The 21,697-nt window shown below is 41.1% G+C and overlaps 2 protein-coding genes across 2 annotated transcripts in view; one reads left to right on the forward strand and one right to left on the reverse strand.

The window, feature by feature from the left end:
• NXNL1 (nucleoredoxin like 1) lies at positions 1-5,512 on the reverse strand. The gene is made up of 2 exons (XM_070935038.1): positions 5,187-5,512; positions 1-295 (listed from the first exon to the last, which is right to left on the reverse strand). The coding sequence occupies exons 1-2, from the start codon at positions 5,510-5,512 to the stop codon at positions 1-3; spliced, it is 621 nt and encodes a 206-aa protein (XP_070791139.1).
• Positions 5,513-17,787: 12,275 nt separating this feature from the next.
• The window catches only part of SLC27A1 (solute carrier family 27 member 1), a 37,568-nt gene continuing 33,658 nt past the window's right edge, over positions 17,788-21,697 (forward strand). The window contains exons 1-2 of the mRNA XM_070938028.1: positions 17,788-17,878; positions 20,824-20,896. The gene's annotated coding sequence lies outside the window, so the exon portion shown is untranslated. The remainder of the gene's footprint in view (positions 17,879-20,823; positions 20,897-21,697) is intronic.

Here is a 21,697-nt window from a genome sequence, read left to right on the forward strand (position 1 = left end):
TCAGGAGACTTCACCCTTATCACCACCTTTGCTTCTTGTTTTTTTTTGGTTCTTAACCAGTTTGTACTTGAACCTCCGAATGGGATCAGTGATACTTCTCAAGGTCACATCCTCAGAGTCCTGAGATAAAAGGAAGTTCCTATCCACCAAATCAGCTGCCTCTTGCCAGTTCTTGAAGCAATCTGTGCCTTGCTCTTTGATTTCTTCCACAGCATTGGGAGCAATGACTTCACCATTTGGTTTCAAAACTACCACCACAGGGGGATGGGTCACTGAAAATCTTAATGTCAGCTCCCTAGGAATGTTGCAGAAAGAAAGAATAAGTTTCGAAAGTTCTGAGCTGGAATATGTGGAGAATATATTGAGATTTTCGTAGGAGGAAAGCTGAAAGAGGTATCAGGGACCTAAAACTCTTAGTTTTTTTACAATTATTCATTTGTTTGTATAGTTATACTCAGGTACAACAATTGGACATTATCATCAATATATACAAGTCCCAAACATGTGTTGTCAATTTATTAAGAAGAGGTTTTCCACTTGCAAAAGTGGGGGAGGGGGGGAGGAAAGTCTTTATTAGTAGTCTAACAAAGACATCCTGGTTCTTTCGTCTTTTTTTTTTCTGTTCTGAAAATAAATGAATTTAGAGAGATTAAAAACGATTATTGCTCCCAGTCTGAGGGTAGGACCTTCTTTAGGTCTCATCACATTTTCCTTGCCATCTTCCAATGTCTCAAAGTTACCTTTACCAGACTGTATTTTTAACAATGCAGTCTGATAATCTCTCCAAATTTAGCATGATAAGGGTCCAGCTCACCCTTGGATCCTTCCCTAAAGCATTTATCTGTAAACTTCTTTCCCTTTCCCCAATAACAGGTTGGATCTCTTACTTAGCCCTGTGACGACATCATATAATTAATCTTCCTGCTTCCAGCAACAATATAGAGAAGAGACAGGGAAATGCAAAATATGCTATTACTATATTATGGCCCAGATAACTCAACACAGAGATCCTGTTTTCAGCAATAGGCTGTCTGTTCCTACTATCCCTGTTGTAAGGAATAAATCCTGCTTTAGCAAGAGTGAAAAGAAAACATTCAGATTAGCAGTTGGAGAGATCCAGCATGAAGCTCTTGATTAAGCAACAGCTAGGCTCCAGCTGAGCAATGTTGTGTAACAAAGGAGCAACAGGTAGAGAGAGCTGTCACCCCGTCCTTATGCGTCATATTTATTTATTTATTTATTTATTTATTTATTTATTTATTTATTTATTTATTTATTTATTTATTTATTTATTTATTTATTATATTTGTATACCTCCCTTCTCCCGAGGGACTCAGGGCGGTGAACAGCCATGGTAAAAACAATGGACAACAAAAATTAAAAGCTTATTAAAATAATTCAATCAATCGGCCAAATTTAAAACATCCAACTAAGATCATTTTAAAACCCCTATCAAAACCCAATTTAAAAAACCTTTATCCTGTCAGTCCAGCTTGCTGGAATAATAGGGTCTTCAGAGCGCAACGGAAGGCACGGAGGTCGGGGATCCTTCGTATGTCCGGGGGCAGTTCATTCCATAGGGCCAGGGCCCCCACAGAGAAGGCTCTCCCCCTGGGGGTCGCCAGCCTACACTGTTTGGCTGACGGCACCCTGAGGAGGCCCTCTCTGTGGGAGCATATTGGTCGGTGGGAGGCAATCGGTGGCAGAATGCGGTCCTGTAGATAACCAGGTCCTAAGCCATGGAGCGCTTTAAAGATGGTAACCAACACCTTGAAGTGCACCTGGAAGACCACCGGGAGCCAGTGCAGCTCGCGCAAGATGGGTGTTACATGGGAGCGACGAGTCGCCCCCATTATTACTTGCGCGGCTGCATTCTGGACCAGCTGGAGCCTCCGAGTGCTCCTCAAGGTGAGCTCCATGTAGAGAGCATTACAATAGTCCAGCCGGGAAGTCCAGTATTATAGCCAGGATCCAGAATAGGGTTGCTTCTCAAGGTTGCTTAATGAACTTCTTCACCAACATCTCTGAGCTTATCTCTATCTACCTACTTATGGAACTTTTCATGGCAAACAGATATAAAAACCAACCATACAGATCCAATAAACAAATTGGGTTGAAGCCCCTAAAAAGCACAATATCAGCTCTTCAGATAAACGACATCCACATCAGAACTCCAGAAACTTCCCAAGCCCTGTGCCTGGGAGAAGATCCAGTTTTGGATAGCTTCTGGAAAGCCAGCAGGATCAAGGCTATCTATGTTTAAGGAAAGGGAGGCTTTTCCACAAGATGGGCACCATGACAAAGTTGGCATACTTCTTGTGGTGTACTAGGTTGCTCTGCTCCATTGATGGCAGCCAGAGTATGCCCACTCTGCTTGATCTACTGGGATGATCAGAAACCATCAAGGATAGGTGGTCTTGCAAGTAATTTGGCCCCATTCCAAGCAGAGCTTACAGGTGGCAACCTTTAATTGTACCCAATGGAAGCCTCTGCAGCTCATGTAGCAGCAATGTTATGCTGTGCCCAATACTGCAAGTAACACTGCATTCTGGATCAACTGAAGCTTGCAAATGCTCTTCAATTATAGCCCCATGTAGAGCATATTACAATAGTTCACTTGGAAGGTGATCAAGGCATGAGTTACCATGAGCAGTGGCTTCCAGTTTAGGAATGAGTACAATTGACTCACAAAATGTAATTGTGCAAAGGTGCCCTAGATAATGCCGCCACCTGCACCTCAGGCAGGAGTTATGAATCTAGGACAACTCACAGATTATGTACCAACCACTGAATGTAGTGTTACCCCATTCAGAGTTAATGATCAAATTCACTAAATACTTAGGACCCTAAAACCCACAGCCATGGAGTCTTGTCAGGGTTCAGCTGAGGCTGGTTCTTCCCAATCCAGGCCCACACAGCCTCCAAGTACTGAGAAAGCAACTTGCAACATGGTTTGGAAGCCCAGAGCAGAGTTAAAGCTCAACTTTCCTAACCCTGGGCTGAAAGATGACATAATATTAGTTTTCATGTTAAATAGGAGGAGGAAAGAGCTCTGTGGCACACCATGAAGCAAAAACCTAGGAATGGAACCTCCCACACACCCAACAGCTGGAACCATTCTCAGAGGAAGGAGAACTACTAAAGTCAGGTGGACTCCCCCTCTCCCACAAGAAAGCATTCAAAATTATTTGGGCCCAACTGCTTGTGATCTCTTGGGAAGTCTTAACCAATCAGGAAAGATTTGCGTCTAATAGGTAACAGAACTCATAGTCCCAGGGCCATGATCATTCTCTTGGGTGTCACTGAATCAAACTCAAAGAGTAGGTGGTAGTCATGGCTAAGAGGGCTTTTGCACAGCTTTGTGTTGTGTGCCAGTTGTACCCATTTGTGGATTGTTAGGCTGTACTCATTATCACTCATGCCCTAGTCAGCTCCAGAATGGATTACTGTAATGCACTTGACATGGGGCTGGCCTTGAAGAACATGTAGAAACTTCAGCTGGCACAGAATGTTATAACCCCTGCACTCTGGAACATTACCCTCCCCCCCCAGGGAATAATATAACCAGAGGTGAGATTAGTCCCACCTCTGCGAAAAACGGGACATTTGCGAAAAACGGGACACACAGAGGGTATGGGAGGCCCACAGAGTGCTCCTGGGGGCCGGGGAGGGCAAAAACTTTTTTTTTCTTGTTTACTTCTTTGAAATCTTGGTGCGTCTTATACTCCGGTGTGTCTTATAGTCTGAAAAATATGAAACTTTGCTGCCTGCTTAGCTTGAACGGGAGAGTGGGTATTGTTTTTAAAAAAAGATGGCTACTGGAGTCAGAAGGACATGATGTGAAATTTGGGTGGCATAGATATCTCTGGTATGACAAAGCTAAGATTAATGTAGATTTAAGAAATCATTATCTTAGGCAGGTTACTCTTAGTATATGGAATAAATATACACCTAGTTTGTGCTCGACAACATCTTTGTGGCTTTCTCCATAAGAAACATAGATGAGAAATGATAAGAAAATATAAATGGTTACTTCATCATCATGTACTGTGATGTCAAGGGGATTGCAAAACAAAATCACAAGAAGTTTTGATAATGGAAGTATATACCTGACAATTGTTTTCTTAAGGTACAATTATCAGGAAGGTTTAAAGTGAATAAAAGATTGCATAGATCTAAACAAAGTAAGATTGAGTTTGAAATAGAATTGTGTACTAAGGATGAACATATTATTGCTAAATATATATATATACTTTTGCAGAAATATGAGAGAGAAGAATAAGTGAAAGAATGTATGATAAAATGGACTTAAACATTGACTATAACATATAAATGGATAGATGGAAAATAAGTGGTTCAAAGGATTTAAATTTATATCATGTTCTAGCCTTAAAAAGGTTTTTTTATAAAATCCATTGTTAACTAGAAACTAGAAACCCTGTTTTTATATATGACAAATGCAACAAAACTATTACATGCATAAAAGTGGAAATGTTCTAGACTACACACAATGGAGGAATGGTTGGTGAAAATGATGGAATTTGCAGATGGCTATCTTAATTTTCTTGATCAGAGAAAAGACAATATCTATATTTATAACTGACTAGAAACCATTTGTAGACTTTTTGGATGAAACAGAAGAAATGCACGTATAGCTTATAGTTAGTTTATAGACTTGTAAATGAGAAAAAATTAGATAAGAGAAAAAAGAAACCTTTTTTATATTGTAAAGTAAGAGATACATTTGCAATTATACTTGTATTTGTTGCAAAGGAAATAAAAATCTTTTCTATTTCTTTTTGTTTTTTCAATCTGCATTTTTCTTTGTTTTCTTTATCCTGTCTTGGTTTGTATTAATTTCTGTGTTCTCCTAAAATCTTTTAATAAAATTTATTTTAAAAAAGACTAACTATTGTGTGCTAATATCCCCAAATGCTGCTGGTATATCTACAATGATTGGATAGATATCAATCAACTACGCACATTAAATATGCTTAATTCATCTAAAGCAGGTTCACATCACAATTTGTTGACTAACAAACAACTGACATAATGCTAATTATAAAATATAGATTATAGATTATAAAGGTTGAATTAAAACCCAGTGAAGCCATATTGTGGCTTAATATGCCTGTGAGCCCAGCCTCAGTTCTGGCATTTTCTTAACTAAATTCTCAGATCCTTACTTTTTGAACTCATCCTGGAAAGGTAAAAACAGCCATCGCTTTGGCATTTTCTTCAGAAACTTGTCTTGCTTTTCCTCTGTGTTGTCCAGTGACACATAGATGAGAACTAGTTGAGATGCTCGCTCCATATAAAACTCATCTGTGAGTTTCACAAAAAATTCTTTCAGGATGGGCGCAAACTCTTGGCATCGAGGACATTCACCAGAGCCAAAATAGAGGAGCATTACTTTGTTCTCTAATGTTCGGGTGAGCTCCCGTTCCAGCTCCAGCTCATCATTGTCCTTGTTGTTCACAACAAGGCTCTTGTGGAAGAAAAGGGCAGCCATGGCCACAAGAGGGCTACAACGTTTAAAGAATCATTTTTAGGCTCTGCCCCAGATTAGCACTGAAAAGAAAAAAGGGAGACAACATTTGTCAATTATTTTCCCCATCATTTATTTAACAATTTAACTGTATATCCTGCACTAAAGGCTCAGGAAGTACAATGATAAACCCAAAAACCAATAGTGTACACTAATCAGTGACATGCCTTTTCACTGTCAACAGGCTTTATTGTCTGTGTGGGGTGGGATAGGGACACAAAACAGCAGCCAGCCCCACTGCACAGGAAGGCAGCATTGTTTTTAAATGAAAAAAATTGTCTGGTCATCAGAAAGAAAGAAACAAGGCATCACTGAAGAAAAAAAATAACCCAACCTCTCCTGCTCTGCTAATCTTCTACTTGTGCAGCGGTTAAAAAGAAACATGGCAGTTTGTTCTATCACCTTGGCAATCTGCTGTTTTTTCAGCTAAAGAGATAGAGGGGCTTCATTTCTCCAAAATTTAATCCCAAAAGAAAGTACAGTGAAAAGGGCACTAAAACCCAGATTCAAATCTCGGCACAGCTCTATGGAGGTCTCTTTTTCTTGCTGCCCAGCACTAACAATAATTAAAATGATTGTGTCAGGAAAAGTAAATCATTATAAATGTCCCTATGAAAAGCTATTCTATGAGAGTAACTACTAGAGAGAATGGTTTGGCTGGTACTATGGTATTCAGGCAGGCTGTTGAAAATCATTAGGTCTCGTCAATAGGAGAAACAAATATCTACATCTTAAAATAGAATATTTATTAAACATGCCAGGTGTAACAAAACCTTGCTGTTTCTGCAAAAATTAACAAGGCATTCCTGCTTTAATTCAGTTTGATTTTGTCTCACCTCAAAGCCACCTCGTTGTCGAGAAGGTAGTAAGCTGTTATTTTCGGGTCTTCAGACCACTGGGAAGATCCTTCACAGTCTAAAAGGCAGTAATTTTGTTCCCATACTTTAATTCATGGCTGGTGCTAATAACCTATCTTACTGAATCTACTTCCCCACCTATTAATAGAAGAAATAGCCAGTGCTTTAATCTTCTTACAGTAGCTATTTGGAAAGAATATGACCAATGAATTTGCTTATCATAAATCTCTTTATCATGCTAACAGATTATGAGCGAATGACTCATACCATTGCACTTTTCATTAGCATTTTTATTCTTAATGCTGGCAACCTGTTGCACAATTGAATCAATTCATTACTTTAAAACATTAAATTTTTTCCTTTACATAAAAAGCAACTAGCATTCATTAAGAGCTGTTTTTAAAAATGTTAGCAATATAAAATCAGGCTAAGAGATGAAATAGCATATAAAACCGCAAAATCAAGAAATAAAAAATATAAACTCTGTCAGACTCACATACACAGCTTATATTTGTCAGGTTCCTGAGGAAGCTTGGGACAATTCCCACATCCTTATCCTGCGATTCTCCAGAGGCCCTGGTTGATGCCTGGGAATGGGCTGTTACCGGGGCACTGGATCAAATCGCCCCTCTCCTCCGACAGGGATCCCGAGTAGCTCCATGGTTCTCCGAGGAGCTCAGAGAGATGAAGCGTCGGAAGAGACGCCTAGAGAGCTGTTGGAGATCTTCCCGTTCCAAATCTGATTGAACACAGTTAAGAACCTACATTAGGAACCTACTTTGTGGCGATGGAAGCAGCGAAATGTAATTATTTTGCTGCTCTCATTGCATCGGCAGAGAATCGCCCAGCAGCCTTGTTCCGAGTGACCTGCTCCCTCCTTAATCAGGGAGTGAGGGAGGACCCCTTGCAGGGCACTGCTGAGGATTTTGTTCAATTCCTGCAAGACAAAATTGCTCAGATCCGGATGGGTTTAGACTCTAACTGGGCAGGGTCTGACGAGGAGATGGGAGCAAGTTTTGGAGGTAACATCTGGGTTGACTTTGACCCTGTATCCTCGGATGAAGTGGACAGGATTGTGGGTAGATTGAGTGCCACGTGTTTGTTTGTTTTTTTAATTTGATTTATATGCCGCCCTTCTCCGGAGACTCAGGACGGCTTACAATGTGCTAAGCAATAGCCTTCATTCTTTTGTATATTTATACAAAGTCAGCTTATAGCCCCCACAACTGGGTCCTCAATTTACCTACCTTAGAAAGGATGGAAGGCTGAGTCAACCTTGAGCCTTGGCAAGATTTGAACCTGCAGTAATTGCAGGCAGCTGTTCTTAATAACAGGGTGCTTTAGACCACTGTACTACCAAGGCTCTTTGTTGGACCCGTGTCCCTCCTGGCTTATTGCGGCAATCAGGGAGGTGACCGGAGACTGGATCCAGGCGATTATTAACGCTTCATTGAGGGATGGAGTCTTCCCCGCTATCCTTAAGGAGGCGGTGGTTCGACCCCTCCTCAAGAAGCCTGGCCTGGATCCGGCCTCTTTAAACAACTTTCGTCCTTTCTCCAACCTTCGCTTTATAGCGAAGGTTGTTGAGTCCGTTGTGGCATGTCACCTTCCACAATTTCTGGAGGAAGCGGACTATCTAGACCCCTACCAATCGGGCTTCAGGTGTGAACACAGCATGGAAACGGCATTGGTTGCCCTGGTAAATGATCTCTGGTGGGCCCGGGACAGGGATTATTCCTCTGCTCTGGTCCTACTTGACCTCTCAGTGGGTTTTGATATCATCGACCATGGTATCTTACTGCGATGACTCGAGGGGTTGGGAGTGGGGGGCACTGTCTTACAGTGGTTCTCCTCCTACCTCTTGGGCTGTACACAGTTTGTCTGGGCAGGGGGGCAGAGATCCTCCTCAAGGCCCCTTGTGGGGTTCCTCAGGGTTCAGTTCTCTCCCCCTTGCTCTTTAACATCTATATGAAGCTGCTGGGTGAGATCATTCGAAGTTTCAGGGTGAGTTACCATCAATATGCTGATGATACTCAGCTTTACATCTCCACCCCGGACCAATCCAGGGATGCCCTTTCCGTGATGTCTAAGTGCCTGGAGGCGGTGGGGGTTTGGATGGGCAGGAACAGGCTCAGACTCAACCCCTCCAAGACGGAGTGGCTGTGGATGCCGGCATCCCAGGATCTAGTGGCCCCAGTGGTGGGATTCAATTTTTTTAACAACAGGTTCTGTGGGTGTGGCTTAGTTGGGGGTGTGGCTTGGCAATCATTTGACTGGGTGGGCGTGGCTAGCTGGTCATGTGACTGTGTAGGCATGGCTAGCTCATCATGTGACCGGGTGGGCGTGGCTATGTGCATAGGGACTACTCAGAGGGCTGAAAAAAGTCATTTCTGACTGGGCCTCGCACTTTTGACCGGTCCTCACACTTCTGACCATCCTCACATTTATGCCCGTGCAGCTTTCTTAACAACCATGTCACTCATTTCACAACTGCTTCTCTTCACCATGGTGATAAGATAGGGCAAAAAACGTAAAATGTGAGGACAGTCGTAAGTTCGAGGACTAGTCAAAAGTGCGAGGACCAGTCAAAAATAACTTTTTCAGCCCTCTGAGTAGCCCATATTATTATTATTATTATTATTATTATTATTTATTAGATTTCTATACCGCCCTACTCCCGAAGGACTCAGGGCGGTGCACAGCCAGACAATAAAAAGGACTTTAAATAAAAATAAATAAAAAGGACCAATCAAAAATAACTTTTTCAGCCCTCTAAGTAATCCATATGCATAAAAGGATACAGCAATAGAGAGGGATGAAGGAAGGGAAGGGAAATTAGAGTAGGAGGGAGGGTAAGAGAGGGAGGAAGAGAGGTGGAGAAGGAGAAAGGAAGAAGAAGTAGGGAGGAGAAGAAGAGGGGGAGGAAGAGAAAGTAAGAAGGAAAGAAAAGAGAGAGGTGGTAGGTTTGAGGAGAAAGATTGCTGTACAATAAAAAAGATGAAAGGGAAGAAAGCCAACCCCAAACAAATATAAAGATATTAAGATAAAGAATGAATCGTTAAACTTTAAAGAATAAAAGAGAACAAATATGAATAAATAACAATAATTAGAAACACACATACAAACATACAATGTATTTTCTTTGAACAAAGTATTTGGCCGGTTCACAAATTTAAACAGTGTTTAGTCATTTCAATTAAATTTACAATTTCTATATTTCCTTTTTGCCATATTTATTCCTCATCTATTTTTGTAAAAAACCAATATTACCCTTCATCCTCATCTCTAATCTTAATCAAATTCAATTTTTCCCTTCTATATTATACCCCTTCCCATTGTCATCTATTTTTTTATCCATCCTCACATTGGTTAATTATGTAATATTAGTTGTTTAATATAAATTCAACATTTTAATATAAATCAATTAGCTATATAACTACCTTTTTTGTATATTAATCAATATGAACATGAATATTCCAATTATTTCCATGCAATCCAATTTCTTACAAATCAATTAATTATATTTACCAATAATAATAAACCAAATAATTACCCCCATATATTCCTCCAAACCACAACTTAACCATTTCTGCTTTCAGAAATATACAATTAATAGTATCTCAATTATTACAATTCCCTAGTTAAATAGAGCTTTTTTTCTTTTGTGTTTTAAAATCCTGAACTCTCCTCTTTTTCCCTAAATTTCCCATTGTTTGCACCTACCTTTTTTGGTGAGGAAAAAGAAAAGAATTCTGCCTGCCTAATTTTCCAACCTTGCAGCAACAGCAAAGCAGTTTCAGTTTCGTGTTTCAGCAGAGCTAAGGGAAAAAAAATCTGCTCCAGGACTCTTTGCAAGGAAGCAGAAGAGCCGTGAGCTAAACAGCTGAGACAAATCAGCGGAGAGCCGGGAGGCCGATAGAATCAAGGGGCTAATTAGCCTATGCTGAAGCTCCATGGGCCAATAAAATTACAAAAAAACACTGAACCATTTGTTAAATTGCTGGCTCCCCCGCCCCTCGCCCACCACTATTTATTGGCAATAAATAGTGGTGCGGAGGGGCGGAGGGGCAATTTAACAAACGGTTCGGCTGCACCACTGGCTATAGGGCGGCCCTTTGAAGCCCCGCGGCAAGAATTTAAGCAGTTTTTTTTTCCTCTAGCCATCAGCTGGGACTCCGGAGGTAGCAATAGATTGGGAGTGGGTGGGGTAAGCGAACGGCCGGCGATCCAACAGAGCAGAGAGTGAGGGTGAGTGAAGGCATGGAAGCTGCTTTCTCCATCCTGCTCTTTTGCCTCCGGAGCTGGTGGGGAACCACGTGGCAGCCCACGTGGATCCCAGGCAGTGGAACTCAGGCTAGGGAAGGGGTGGGCAATTGTGGCTCTTTTACAACCTGTGGCCTTCAACTCCCAGAATTCCTGAGACAGCCAAGCTGTCTCAGGAATTCTGGAAGTTGAACTCCACAGGTTGTAAAGGAGCCACAATTGCCTACCCCTGGCTACGGTAGGCTGGCGCCGCGCGGGTGGGAGGCGAGGGGCAGGCGAGCCAGCAATTTAATAAACGGTTCAGTGTGCTGCGGGGCCAATAAATTACAAAAAAACACCGAACCGTTTGTTAAATTGCTGGCTCACTCGCCCCATTTATTGGAATAAATAGTAGTGCGGAGGGGCGGGGCAAGGGGCGGGGCGAGCCAGCAATTTAACAAAGGGTTCGGCCGAACCCCCTAGGACCCCCAGAATCCCACCACTGAGTGGCCCCATCACTTTTGATGGGAGGGGAGTTGTTGACTCCCTCTGATAGTGTTCACAACTTTGGTGTCCTCCTGGATTCGCAGCTGTCCTTAGTGGATCATCTAGCGGTCGTGTCCAGGGGGGCTTTTGCACAGGTTCGCCTGATGTGCCAGTTGCGACTCTTCCTATATAGGGATGCCCCCCGTACAGTCACTCACGCTCTTGTTATCTCTCGTTTGGATTACTACAACGCTCTATACATGGGGCTGCCCTTGGGGTGCATCCGGAGGCTCCAACTGGTCTAGAATGCGGCCACGCGGGTTGTTATGGGAGCTTCCCATTACTCCCGGGTAACACCTCTCCTGCGCGAGCTGCACTGGTTGCTGGTGGTCCTTCGGGTCCGCTTCAAGGTGCTGAACTTACCTATAAAGCCCTTCATGGCATGGGCCTGGGAAACTTGCAGGAGCACCTTCTACCAGCCTCCCACCGTCCAGTGCGCTCACATAGGACTGCCCTCCTCCGGGTGCCATCTGCCAGACAATGTTGGTTGACGACACCCAGGATGAGGACGTTCTCTGTGGCCGCACCGACCCTCTGGAATGAGTTACCCACTGGGCTCCGGACAGCCCCTGACCTCCGTTCTTTCCGCAAAGACCTGAAGACATGGCTTTTTAAACAATTGTCTGATCTGTTGGGAGTTTTTAATTAATTTTGGGATTTTAATTGTATTTTTTAAACTTTATTTATTGTTATTGTTATTGTTTTTACTTTACGTGATGGTTGTGAGCCGCCCCGAGTCCTCCGGGAGAAGGGCAGCATATAAATTTTAATAAACTAAAAAAAATAAATATTTGTGGTCCCTGATAATAATAAGAAAATTATGTTTTAACAAATCCAGAAGAACATCAAAAAGAAAAGGAAATGTTCCCATTCCACTGTGCAAGATAACGGAGAGAAGAATCTGGGGTGTGGTGGTTTAATATTAATTATATTATAATTAATTATAATATTATATTATATATTACGCAAGTTGCCTAGATTTATAGCTGTGATTGAAGCAGCAGATAAGCTTAAACAAACAAATATTTCTCTTTCTAAACAATTTACCTTTATATATGAGATACCTAAAATAGCATCCAATAATTATCATTTTAATTGATAGGCTCAAGCAAGAAAATAGATATTTAGGTTGCAAGCCCACCAGGGAGTTGGGCCTTAAATCTGACTGCTGCTTAGCATCTTATGTGAATCTAGCTATTGTGATTTGTTCAACATCTTGTTGAAACTTTGTTACAGGTGCTTGAAAAAAAGCACCTTTGGGATAACCATAACCTGGATGACTAAGAAACTCCATAGACCAGTGATGGCTAACCTTTTTGCCATCGCGTGCCAAAAGTGGGGGAAGCGGGGGGGCACACATGCACATGCCCACACCCATAATTCTATGTGCCCTGCCCCCCCCGCACATGTGTGCGTGACCCTCCCGCGCTCCCCCCACTTTTGGCACGCGAAGGCACGGTAGGCCCGTTTTTTGTTCTCCCCAGGCTCCAGAGCCTCTCTAGGAGCCTGGGGAGGAGAAAAATGGCCTTCCCCACCCGCCAGAGGCCCTCTGGAGGCCGAAAACTGCCCATTTGCCAACTTCCGGAAGTCCCACCCATATGGCTCGCGTGCCCACCGATATGGCTCCACATGCCACCTGTGGCATGCGTGCCATAGGTTCGCCATCATGGCCATAGACAAATGTCATGTATTCAAACCCTAGCAGCATGCCTTCTCTTTAACAGTTCCTGTCCCCTGAGAGTCAGATGGCTCCCACTTTGCTATTGTTGAGAACAGCTGTGAAAACTTGGCTCTTCATCCAAATCTTTGATGAGGGGAAGTAAGATCCTCTCACTTTGTCGAGCTTGCCATGTTTTATCTTATATCTTTTATTGATTTCCTTGTTTGATTTTTGTGAGCTGCCCAGAGTTGTTTAGAGTCAGGCAAAATACAAGTGTAATATGTTGTTGATGATACCCATACCTGACATATCCCAATAGAATGACACTGGTCATGTGGTACCTCCTGGAGAGCAATGTAACACCACACAGGATATACACTGTGTAAAAATAGAAAATCAACCCCCTGCCCCAAGAGAGTTACCGTATAAGTCATATAAAATCCTGTACTTGGGAACATGACATAAAAATGAGGGAAATTATTTTTAAATTTCCTTGACTGCGTTAAACAGTGGAGATTATCACAGCAAATTATGGCTAACAGTTACTTTTTTTGTTAACAGTCCTGGACTACAAAGAGGACAGTGTAGTTCTTTGTGAATTTAATAATGTAAGATTGGGAAAAGTTTTGCCCTAACAAATCATGAATCCTGAAACAATAAATACTAATAGGAATTAGGAGTACTTTTGAAGTGAACTAGAGTAAAGGTTACTGGAATGTCATCAATTCTTTGCATTCTAACTGAAAACAAAATAACCTGAACATTGTGTTCTTTCAAAGTTTTGCAATTGTTCTGGTAAAGAAAATATCGCTGCTAATATGCTGTCAAAGAAATATGCACATTCTCTTGAAAATAAATGCCCCTTCAAAATATTCTTTATTTAGAAGACTTGTTCAAAGTGCAGTATTTCAAATTACAATGAATTATAATAGCCACAGTATTGGTTTATGTATTATGGCAACTGAGGAAAAACAGTCTGTGGACCATGGACGTAAAATGGGTCTATAATAATCTGTTTCTAATGCTATACACTCCAAGCTTAGAAAAAAAAAAAACCGTAAACATACTTAAGAAACATATGCAGTATTTACTATTTTTCACCCTGATCTGGCTTTGACAAATTCTACCAGGCCTATATGTGACCCTTGGCCCAAAATGTTTGTGTATCTATGTCGTAACAGAAACTATCTTATGTCTTGGTTTTAAATTGTTGCACAGACTTGAGAATCCTAGGTATGAATAATCATGATGTTTGATAAATAATCAAACATCAGCCAAACTGATGATAATTATATAAACAAAGGTTTGCTTAATCGATTAAGATTAATTAATTTAAAAAATCAACATTACTCAACCATATCTATCAGATAATGTTGCTTTAAGGATAAAAATGGGCAATCCCTTGAGTGTAATAAATGACAAAACAAAGAGACAGAAAGAAATAGTAATGGTAAAAATTTCCATCAGGCATGTGGCACATTTAATCATAAAATAAATAGTACTACAAAAATCAGATGAAGAAATATACAAAAATTGAGATATTACTTGCAATCCTATGGATCTTGACTTAAGATGAGTACAACTCTAACCAACTCAGTAGATATGAAGGAAATTGTGCAGGAAGCTACAGTTTTAGGTAGAATATTTGTAGTTCTAGAACTTTTAGCAGTAGTGATGGGTTTGATTTCTACTTAATTTTATTTATCAAATTTAGATACTGCCCATAGCAATAGCACTTAGATATATAACACTTCATAGTGCTTTACAGCACTCTCTGGGTGGTTTGCAATATTAGCATATTGCCCCCAACAATCTGGCTCCTTATTTTACTGACCTCAGAAGGTTGGAAGGCTGAGCCGACCTCGAGCTGCTCAGACTCAAACTCCAGACTGTAGGCAGTTAGCCTGCAATACTGCATTATAACCAGGGCTCCAACTGCCCATCTCACTATCTAAGTCACTGTCTAAATGACTGTGCAGTTTACAAGCAAAAGTGATATAGTAGTCCTCAACTTATGACCTTAATAGAGCCTGCCTGTTATGGTCATAGTTATAATGCTCGTAAAGTAGGTCATCATATGACCGATTGATTTTACAAACTTTTTTTGCAACAGTAGTTAAGTGAATTTTCATTGTTGTGAAATGACTCTGTGGATATTAAGTGAACTCTGTAGTTGTTAGGCAAACCTATTATTTTCTATGAAGTATTATTGCCAAAAAACGACAGTAAACACTAGTTTTTGGCAAAACTGATATCACAGTCATGTGACCACAGGATACTGCAAATAGCTGTAAATGCGGGCTGATGCCAAATGACTGAAATACACTTTCATGACTAGGATGGGCAGCTGCTGGAACTTTGGAATCAGGTTGTAAGTAACTTTTGGGGATCCGTCATAATTCCAAAAAGTTGCTAAGTAATTGAATATAAGGAATATCTATAGCTAGTCAATTTACCTTAAACTACAATTTCAGGACGAGATAAGTGTTACTCTATAGTGGCAAAAAAATACCAGGAATCTTGTAGCACCTTTTCCTGTCTATCTCAACATCAGCACTATTACAGGTACAAATACTTGCACAAGAATATAATGGTACCCTGCAATAAGATATATGCCATTATGTCAACAATGTCCTTCTGAATCCTCCATAGGACAAATAGGATCATGTTGCACAAAACAATTAATGAACATAAATTTGACATCAGGACTCAAACCAAAGTTAAACTAATATCAAGAGTGTTTTAATCTCCTGGAGCATGCTACAGTTACAATGACATATGTTTCTTGGAAAAAATAAAGGACAAATCTGAAAAAGATTTATAAAAATAGTTTTTTTTAAAGAAGTTATATTTATAATTTTGCTTTACAAATGAAAATTCAAAGCAAAACCAGGAAAATCTATACAAAAATATATATTCTAATAAAAATATCTAAACGAAACAGTATATGTAAACTTACTTTAAAAAGACAATTCATTTTCCGTATTTTTCATATGAATGTGCATTATATGTGGTATCTTTTGTACAGTAAATATTACAGAATTACAGAGTTGGAAGGGAACTTGGAGATCTTCTAGTCCATCTCCCTGCTTAAGCAGGAGGCTATGATTTCGGACAAGTGGTTGTCTAATTTCTTCTTAAAAAGCTCCAGTTGATGGAGCACTCACAACTTCTGTAGAAAAGCTGTTCCACTAATTGTTGTCAATGTCCAAAAAGCTCTCCTTAATTTTAGGTTTGATCTCTCTTTGATAAGCTTTCATCCATGTCTTGTCCTGGCTGCCCTCAGGTGCTTTGGAGAATAGGTTGACCTCCTTCTCTCTGTGAGAGCCTTCAAATATTGGAAGATTGCTATCATGTCATCCCAAGTCCTTCTGTTCGTTAGGACTTGACATTTCCAATTCCCGCAACCGTATGCTTTCATCTCCAGTCCCCAAATCATCTTTGTTGCTCTTTTCTGCGCTCTTTCTAGAGTGTCAACATCTTTATATCCATTTTATCCATTCTGTAATTCTGCCTACAAAGGCACTGTGCGGGACACAACCTTGAGGACTAGTCATAAGTCCCAACTACCATCCTAACTTTGAATAGTTGTGGATGAAAACTATCTGAAAAACCTTTTAAACCTGATTTAGAATAGTTCACCACTCAAAATCACTTGCCTGAGATAGGCAGCTATAAGAGCAGTGGTTAGAATGCAGTATTACAGGCTAACTCTGCCCACTGCCAGGAGTTCGATCCTGACTGGCTAAAGGTTGACTCAGCCTTCCATCCTTCCAAGGTCAGTAAAACAAGGACCCAGATTGTTGGGGGCAATATGCTGACTCTGTAAACCGCTTAGAAAGGGCTGAAATCAGTGGTGAAATCCATTTTTTTTTTACTATCGGTTCTGTGGGTGTGGCTTGGTGGACGTGGTGTGGCTTGGTGGGTGTGGCAGGGGAAGGATACTGCAAAATCTCCATTCCCACTCCACTCCAGGGGAAGGATACTGCAAAATCTCCATTCCCACCCCACTCCAGGGGAAGGATACTGCAAAATCTCCATTCCCACCCCACTCCAGGGGAAGGATACTGCAAAATCCCCATTCCCAGCCCACTCTGGGGCCAGCCAGAGGTGGTATTTGCTGGTTCTCCGAACTGCTCAAAATTTCCGCTGCCGGTTCTCCAGAACCTGTCAGAACCTGCTGGATTTCACCCCTGCCTGAAATGGACTGTGAAGCGGTATATATAAGTCTAAGTGCTATTGCTATTGAGCAAGAGGCTGCTGAAGTCACATATATCCAAAGGCTTCAGGCAGTCTCAGAACTCAGCAAACCCATTTTGGGGGAGGGGGGGCTTTAGCACATCAGACAACGGTTAATACCGCAAAGGTGTTAACCTAATAACTAACCTAATAACCCCAATACACTTATGTAACGTGTATCGGCATAACCAACTTGTCTTTTCTCTCACGCCCTTCCGCCTCACCCCAATTTCAAGCCCTACATCAAGTCCAGCCGCCCCACGGCATCCGATGAAGTGAGCGCCGCAATGAAATTGGCTACGTTTTGAATCCACTTCTGTGACTGAAAACAAACAACCCCGACAGGATCAGAAGCCACATCGGAACTCGGCGATCTGAGAATACGGTAGTTGGAAACCGCAGGAAAGAAAAACGGAATTTCGCAATAAACTCAAGGCGGCGGCGGCGGCGGCGGTGGCGAATGAACGCCAACGCCTCCCTCCTTGTTGCCATGGTCACCGAGCCTCGCAAAAGAGCGTGCTTTCCCAGGAGGCCTCGGCGCTCTTTCTGTTTTTCTCCCCTTCGCCCTCTCTATTGTAAACGGGTGGCTTTTTTTTTTTTTTTTGCGGCAGCCGCGCTGCAACTCTATGATCGGGGGGGGGCGGAGTTCTCCTTGCCTGAGGTCCTCCTCCTCCAGTGAGCTTCGAAGGGGCACTTGCGGCCACAGCGGGAGGAGGAGAAGCGGTCTGGTGGCCAAGGGGAACGGAGGTGTAGGAGTCTCCGAGGGTCAAGGCTGTAAGGAGCGAGGTACGGGAACGAGGAGGTGGGGAAGTTAGCCTGGCGGCGGAGAGCGGAGGGAGAGAAGACGGGAGTGAGTGGTGCCACCTTGAGAACGGGGGGCGCGGGGGGGGGGGCGGCCGGGAGATGGAGAAGAAGCTGTAAGCGTCGCAGCACCGTAGCGGCGGGAGGGGAGCGAGGAATCGGAGCGTTGCTCTGGCAACGGGAACATGTGGCGGTGATGGAAATTCATGCCCAGGTTGGCGCCAAAAAAAAAAAAAAAAAAAAGTGGGGGCCGCTGGCCAAGACACCAGAACGATCCCGGTTGTGGTGTCCAGTCAGCTGGCGGTCTTCATCCTTAGAAAGAAAGGACCTGCGCGTAAAATATCATCCCTGGGGTTGTAACGTTGTCATAGAAGCAGCCTAGGCTGAGGGCTGCTTTTTTCTCCGATTAACCGGGTGCCTTAAGAATCCGTTGGTGTTCGTTGAGGATTCTTTGAGGATCTGGTGATGGTGGAAGTTTTCATTAGGAGCTAAGATTCTAGCCCTCTCTAAGCTATGGAAACTGAAGCTGGGCAGGGGCGGTGGAGGCCGATCGCTTTCAGCCTAGTCGACCTCACAGGGTTGCTGTGGTGGGAGAGGAGGTCTTGCCCTGCCTTTAGAGCTAAATGCATCCTGAATAAAAATACTAAATGGCTTCCAAAGAACGGTGCTCTTGCAGCTACTGAATGTGAGATGGGTACAGCCTCAGGGAAAGATATTGATCACCTCGGAGCAGAAAAATAAGGTCCTGAAATTTTATTTGTTTTATGTGTAATGAGCAAAATAAGGGCAGGGGGCTTGCAACGCAAATGATACGGAATATATATATATATATATATATATATATATATATATATATATATATATATATATATATATATATGTATTACTGATAAAGAAATATATTTTATCAGTAAAATATATTTGGTATAAAAATGGTTTGTTGTGGATGCAACTGCTTGAGAGCTCCTGGGTTGGAGCTGAAAGGCAAAAGAGAGCAGAATGCTCTCTCCCACATGTTGGAGTAGACCAGGTGTCTCGGTAAAACACTATAAATATATATATATATATATATATATATATATATATATATATATATATATATATATATATCACGTTTATGGAGGATGTTTTGCTCTTTGTGCTCTTTCAAAGGGGTGGACGGTTGAAATCTGAGGTGAAAATTTTTATCTGACTTGGATTAGAAATCTAGCTGTTGATGTTTTTAGAGCAGTTCACTACTTTGGCATGGATAGTCTGTTTCAGGTAGATGTATATCTCTTTCTGAAACTTTATGTATGTCTGTGCTTGTTGGATTTTGCCCGGAGTATCATAGCACATTGCTTTCAATGTGCTGAATGTGAGATGGGTACAGCCTCAGGGAAAGATATTGATCACCTCCGAGCAGAAAAATAAGGTCCTGAAATTTTATTTATTTTACATGCAATGAGCAAAAGAAGGGCAGGGGGCTTGCAACGCAATTGATACGGAAGCACAAGATGTTAAGATTCATTTATTAAAATTATATATATAAAACAAGTTTATGGAGGATGTTTTGCTCTTTGTGCTCTTTCAAAGGGGTGGACGATTGAAATCTGAGGTGATATTTTTATCTGATTTGGATTAGAAATCTAGCTGTTGATGTTTTTAGAGCAGTTCACTACTTTGGCATGGATAGTCTTTTTCAGGTAGATGTATATCTCTTTCTGAAACTTTATATATGTCTGTGCTTGTTGGATTTTGCCCGGAGTATCATAGCACGTTGCTTTCAAGTACTGTTCCAAGATATTTAGTGGAAAATTTGCCCTGTTTCAACTTGGTTTATCTCCTATTACCTATAATAAAGTAGAATGTCCGTATGGTTTGCTATAAACTTTACTGGCAGAAACTTATCTAATTGGGAATATAGGCATCAATTTGATCCTTGTTTCTTATGGCCAAAATAGCAAAATCCTAGATAATTACAGAAGTGACTTTAATGTTTTCTTACGAATATTAGGAAATTTACTATATTGAATTAAAGTCCAATTTGATCTAGCATTCTGTTTGGATAAATTCTTCTGAGATATTATGAGCAGTGTACTAAGATAACAGCTGTCTTTGGCTCAGTCATCTGTTATTTATAGGAATGCTGCCTCTGAATATGGAAGCTCCATGTTTCCATCCTCAAATATCATATATCATCTTATGCAGTAGAAGTAGGTAATTACATGTTTCTCAAGGTCCTTTAAATTTTCAACAAAGAAATGTACTTCCCATTATGTAGCTTGTTCAACCATTTGAAAAACTTATTTGGAGAGAAAATCTAAATACTAAATACTAAAATCTAATACTAAATCTAAGTACTTTTCTTTGTCATTGGAAGTTAATAATTCTGATCTTATCCTGTGGATGAAAAGAAATAAATTTGCCAGCCTTGTGGTATTTAGAGATAAATATCATGTCGTCTCCTAGTTCTCTTTCCAAATTAAATGTACTTGTCACACAAAACAGTCTCTCTAACTTTTCCACAAAGTACTTAGCCTTGACGATTTATGTTACTCTGCACTGGGCATTTTCCAATTTGTCGATATTCTGCTTAAAATTACAGTCTTCACAAATACATGCAGTTCTCCAGGTAAAATTTAACCAAAGCACAATTGAATGGAACCTTTTATTTTAGTCACTGCACATTATAGGTGCTAATGTTTAGTGTGTTGTGCTAAATGGCCCAGATTTTTTTCACACCCTCTTCTGCTGTCATGGAAGATGTCAATCATCAGGGATCTATGCAATTGACTGTTTAAATATGGAACTCCCCTGTCCACTTTGAGTTCTTTTGCAGAATTAATGAACATCCATTTTCCTCCTTTATTCAGATTACGGTATCTATAAAGCTCAGTATTGCGCCTAGAGCAGAACACTGTGTTATTCCATTTGTTACTTTTTTTCAGATTAGCGAGGAGCCATTGAAGAACATACTTTATTGCTTCTTTCAAATCTCCAGCTTTTTTGAGATCAGCTAAGGTGGGTGAAGTTTCTCAGAGCAGATACTGTATAACTTTATGCAAATTGCACACGTCTTTTAGACTTCCACTATCTGCACTTGATATTTACAGAATAAATTCCATAAAGTTTACATATTTGTAGTTTGTTTGCTTTCAGCCTTGATGTTTTTTATGGTAAGAGAGCAAACAAAGAAGCTGAATTTAAGAATTCAACTTTGGGGAATAATAGTAAATTATGGGAAGTTGTATGGATCACTTGTTTATTTCTCTTCCTCCGGAAATTTACTTAACACCTTTCCAAGATGTTATATCTGAACGTTTGAAATATTGTTCTATTCTGGTACGATTCTTCTGAGAAGCTGAAGGTTCATCTTTAGATTATAGAAAGGAAGCTGAAGTTTTGGATGTTTTATTCTCTTAGGATTGTCTGATATTCTTTTTTTAATCACAGCATACATTGAATGGGATTTATTTATTTATTTATTTTGTCGCATTTCTATGCCGCCCAACTCCCAAGGGACTCTGGGCGGCTTACAACAAAGAATAAAACAATGCGAACAATCCCATAAAAAATGTTAAAAAGAAAAACATTAAAAACTTTAAAAACATTAAAAGACATGCACTCCAATTCGTGGCCGGGTCTCGCAAGATCATTATAACGAGATCAACGGCCCCAGGCCTGCTGGAAGAGCCAGGTCTTCACTGCTTTGTGGAAGGCCAATAGGGTGGGGGCGGTCCGGACCTCAGGAGGTAATTGGTTCCAGAGAGCTGGGGCAGCCACAGAGAAGGCCCTCCCCTGCGGGCCCGCCAGCCGACATTG

Source organism: Pituophis catenifer, unplaced genomic scaffold (genome assembly GCF_029215685.1).
Source record: "Pituophis catenifer annectens isolate HBS135680 unplaced genomic scaffold, rPitCat1.0.hap2 SCAF_2, whole genome shotgun sequence".
In the NCBI taxonomy this organism is placed as follows: domain Eukaryota; kingdom Metazoa; phylum Chordata; class Lepidosauria; order Squamata; family Colubridae; genus Pituophis; species Pituophis catenifer.

Excerpts from the sequence above, each read along its gene's own strand:
- NXNL1 (XM_070935038.1), bottom strand. The coding sequence starts at position 5,512 with ATGGCTGCCCTTTTCTTCCACAAGAGCCTTGTTGTGAACAACAAGGAC. Across the intron at positions 296-5,186 it reads TTCCAGGATGAGTTCAAAAA|GGAGCTGACATTAAGATTTT; the intron begins GTAAGGATCTGA and ends CAACATTCCTAG.